This window comes from Penaeus vannamei, unplaced genomic scaffold (assembly GCF_042767895.1).
Source record: "Penaeus vannamei isolate JL-2024 unplaced genomic scaffold, ASM4276789v1 unanchor3583, whole genome shotgun sequence".
Lineage (NCBI taxonomy): Eukaryota > Metazoa > Arthropoda > Malacostraca > Decapoda > Penaeidae > Penaeus > Penaeus vannamei.
In genome coordinates, this window is record NW_027216565.1 from 7501 (window position 1) to 10043 (window position 2543).

The window sequence follows — 2543 nt, forward strand, 5'->3', positions numbered from 1 at the left end:
CATGGGTTTATATTCTCTCCATTGTAGTTCATTGTGAGTTTTCTTGCACAAATGGCTCTACAAGTGCTCAGCCATCATCATCAATTTCAAGGAGGGGGAGACATGGCCATAGTGACCATGTCTGATTTCCCTATTCCTTGAATTTGCAGGAAAATGTTTTTTCTAATGATATTAATATTGATAATGCCCTTGTTATTGACATTATGATTATTGTAATGCTATTAAGATACTAATAACCAGGGATACCATTTCAGCTTTTTCTTGGGGGGAGGGGGGGAGGCAAGTTTGGTGAATGAAGTGAGTACAATCAGTTTCTGGGGTGATGCGAGTCCCCGAGTATTTTTTTGCTACGACCAAAGCTACAAAGTTGTAATTTAGCCAAAAATATTGTGGGTGTGGCCCTGGGAGGGCCAAGTCAGACCTTGAGGGGGGCTCTTATAGAAAAATGATAAAGGACAAATCTTTCCAAAATGAATAGGGTAAACAGATGAGATAGGACTAATATTTGAAAAACTTAATTTCTTGTGGACATAGCATGTGTTTTTGCCATCTGCAGGTTAAGCATTCTGTATAAACAATTTTCATGTAATCATTTTCAAACTCAAGCCACAGGAGTATTAAATCAGTAATTGTTTTTAATTTGCAAAGTAAGAAGAAGAAAGGATGACATTTGCATTTTTCAATCTGGCTAGCTCAGGCCTTGTTATCATACTGAGAATGGAGTAAATTAATATATTCAAAGACAGATAAGAGTTATTCTAAGAACTGTGACCAAAGCACAATCTAAATTTTTTTTCACAATAACCCTTTTCCCCCAAATACCATGTTTTCCTCTTGAAAGTGTTCACTGTCTGCTCAAGAGGCAACTTGGAATTGTTTGAAGATGAATAAAAGGATATCTATCAAAATTTTATAGTTTATTACCTCAATCTGATAAGAAATAAAAACAAATTATTCTCCTAATAAGAAATGAATACAAATTAAGAGAACCTGTAATAATCATCAGTATGCATATCTTAAAGGATAACTCTTTTCTAATGCATAATGCATTACTAGTAGGACTAGACTTCCAAATGTTGAAACACACACATGCACAATCAAAGGCATGCACTCATTCACCAGTTAAAAAAAAAACATAATAAAAGTATCATATAAAAATTACTAAATTTTGAGAGGCAGGGGTACTGCTGTACCCTATTTTCCTGATACCTATTTCCAGTCCAGATCACTGGCATGCACTGGGAGAGAATGAGGTCAAACATATAAAAAAAAATGACAATACAGGTCAGAGATCTTTGATAATAAACCATACATAATAGGACTTCTTGTTCATGAATGAAAATAAATAAATATATACTATGTACATTATTTATAAATGTAGAGAATCTAAAGAGAATGTTTACCTCATTACTTAACAACAGTAAAATCTGTAAGAATTATTATACCATAATATCAAGACTCCTATTGAAAATACTTTTACAGTACTATATACACTTTATCCTTACAAATTTATTAATAACTCAATTCCCAAATTAATTATATGAGTTCCTATACATTTAATCAGACAACATTTTCCAATAAAAACTTGATAGCTGATTCTTTGACAAGCACTCGAGGTATTTTCAACTGATTTGCAGTTGCATCAGTGTGTTGAAGTAAATGCTGACGGAGTGCCAAGAAAGTGCCTGGTTTCAATGAGTACACTTCTGGAATGGCAATGCTCCCCTTTGTACGAAAAGAATCATAAACAAAGTGCTCTTTTCGCAGATCCTCATCAAGCTGCAAAAAGAAGGTAAATTTGCTACTTTGTCATAAAAATCTTCAAGTACTGTGTGTATGTTAACTACAAGTTTACTGTTGTGAACAGCTTTCAGAAGGAAATTCTTAAATATATAAATGTTTGATTATTTGACTCTAATGGAGTTTTTTTTATATTCAAGTATTGAAATTAAAACAATAAACTGCATACCTCCAAGGTTTTGTCCTGGGACATTACTTGGCCATTTTGGTATTCAACAAAAACTACGTAATGAGGAACTGTTTCTTTTGAAGTCTTGATGGCAGCACTCTCAGCACAGCAGTAGTCAGCCAACTGTGAACCTGTTTTTGAACATAGTAAAAAACAAAGCAAATGTAACACAAATGGAATTAACACAATTTATCTACTGGACAACCTGCAAAACTCAACTCCCAAGGAAACTTATGTATGATCTATCCTGATAACTATGAATGGAAAGTCAGGGAGTTAGTCCCTGCTATACACATGTATTGTACACAAAATCAGACAGCAGTGACTAGATGATGAGCAAAGCCTTTTGTGATGTTCAAAAAGCAGGTGAATATCTAACTGTTGGATAACTTGATGTATAACGTGTTTTGATTTGCCTCCAGATGACATGTAGTTCATGGGTGACTTAGCCTGGCATTGGGTGATATGTAGTTCGCATCAAGGTTGACTTTGTAGTGGTTACGAAGGATGAGTCATTCATAACATGTTACTACATTTTATGCATTCCTTGTAAGGTACTCATGCCCACACATCA

General features: G+C 34.3%; 1 protein-coding gene across 1 annotated transcript; it reads right to left on the minus strand.

The window, feature by feature from the left end:
* Positions 1-902: 902 nt before the first annotated feature.
* Positions 903-2100, minus strand: LOC138861255 (GH3 domain-containing protein-like; the record flags this gene model as incomplete). The annotated part of the gene is given in 2 exon segments (XM_070120186.1): positions 903-1779; positions 1970-2100. Coding segments are annotated over 2 exon segments (350 nt in total), but the record flags the coding sequence as incomplete, so codon positions are not given.
* Between the last annotated feature and the right edge of the window lie 443 nt (positions 2101-2543).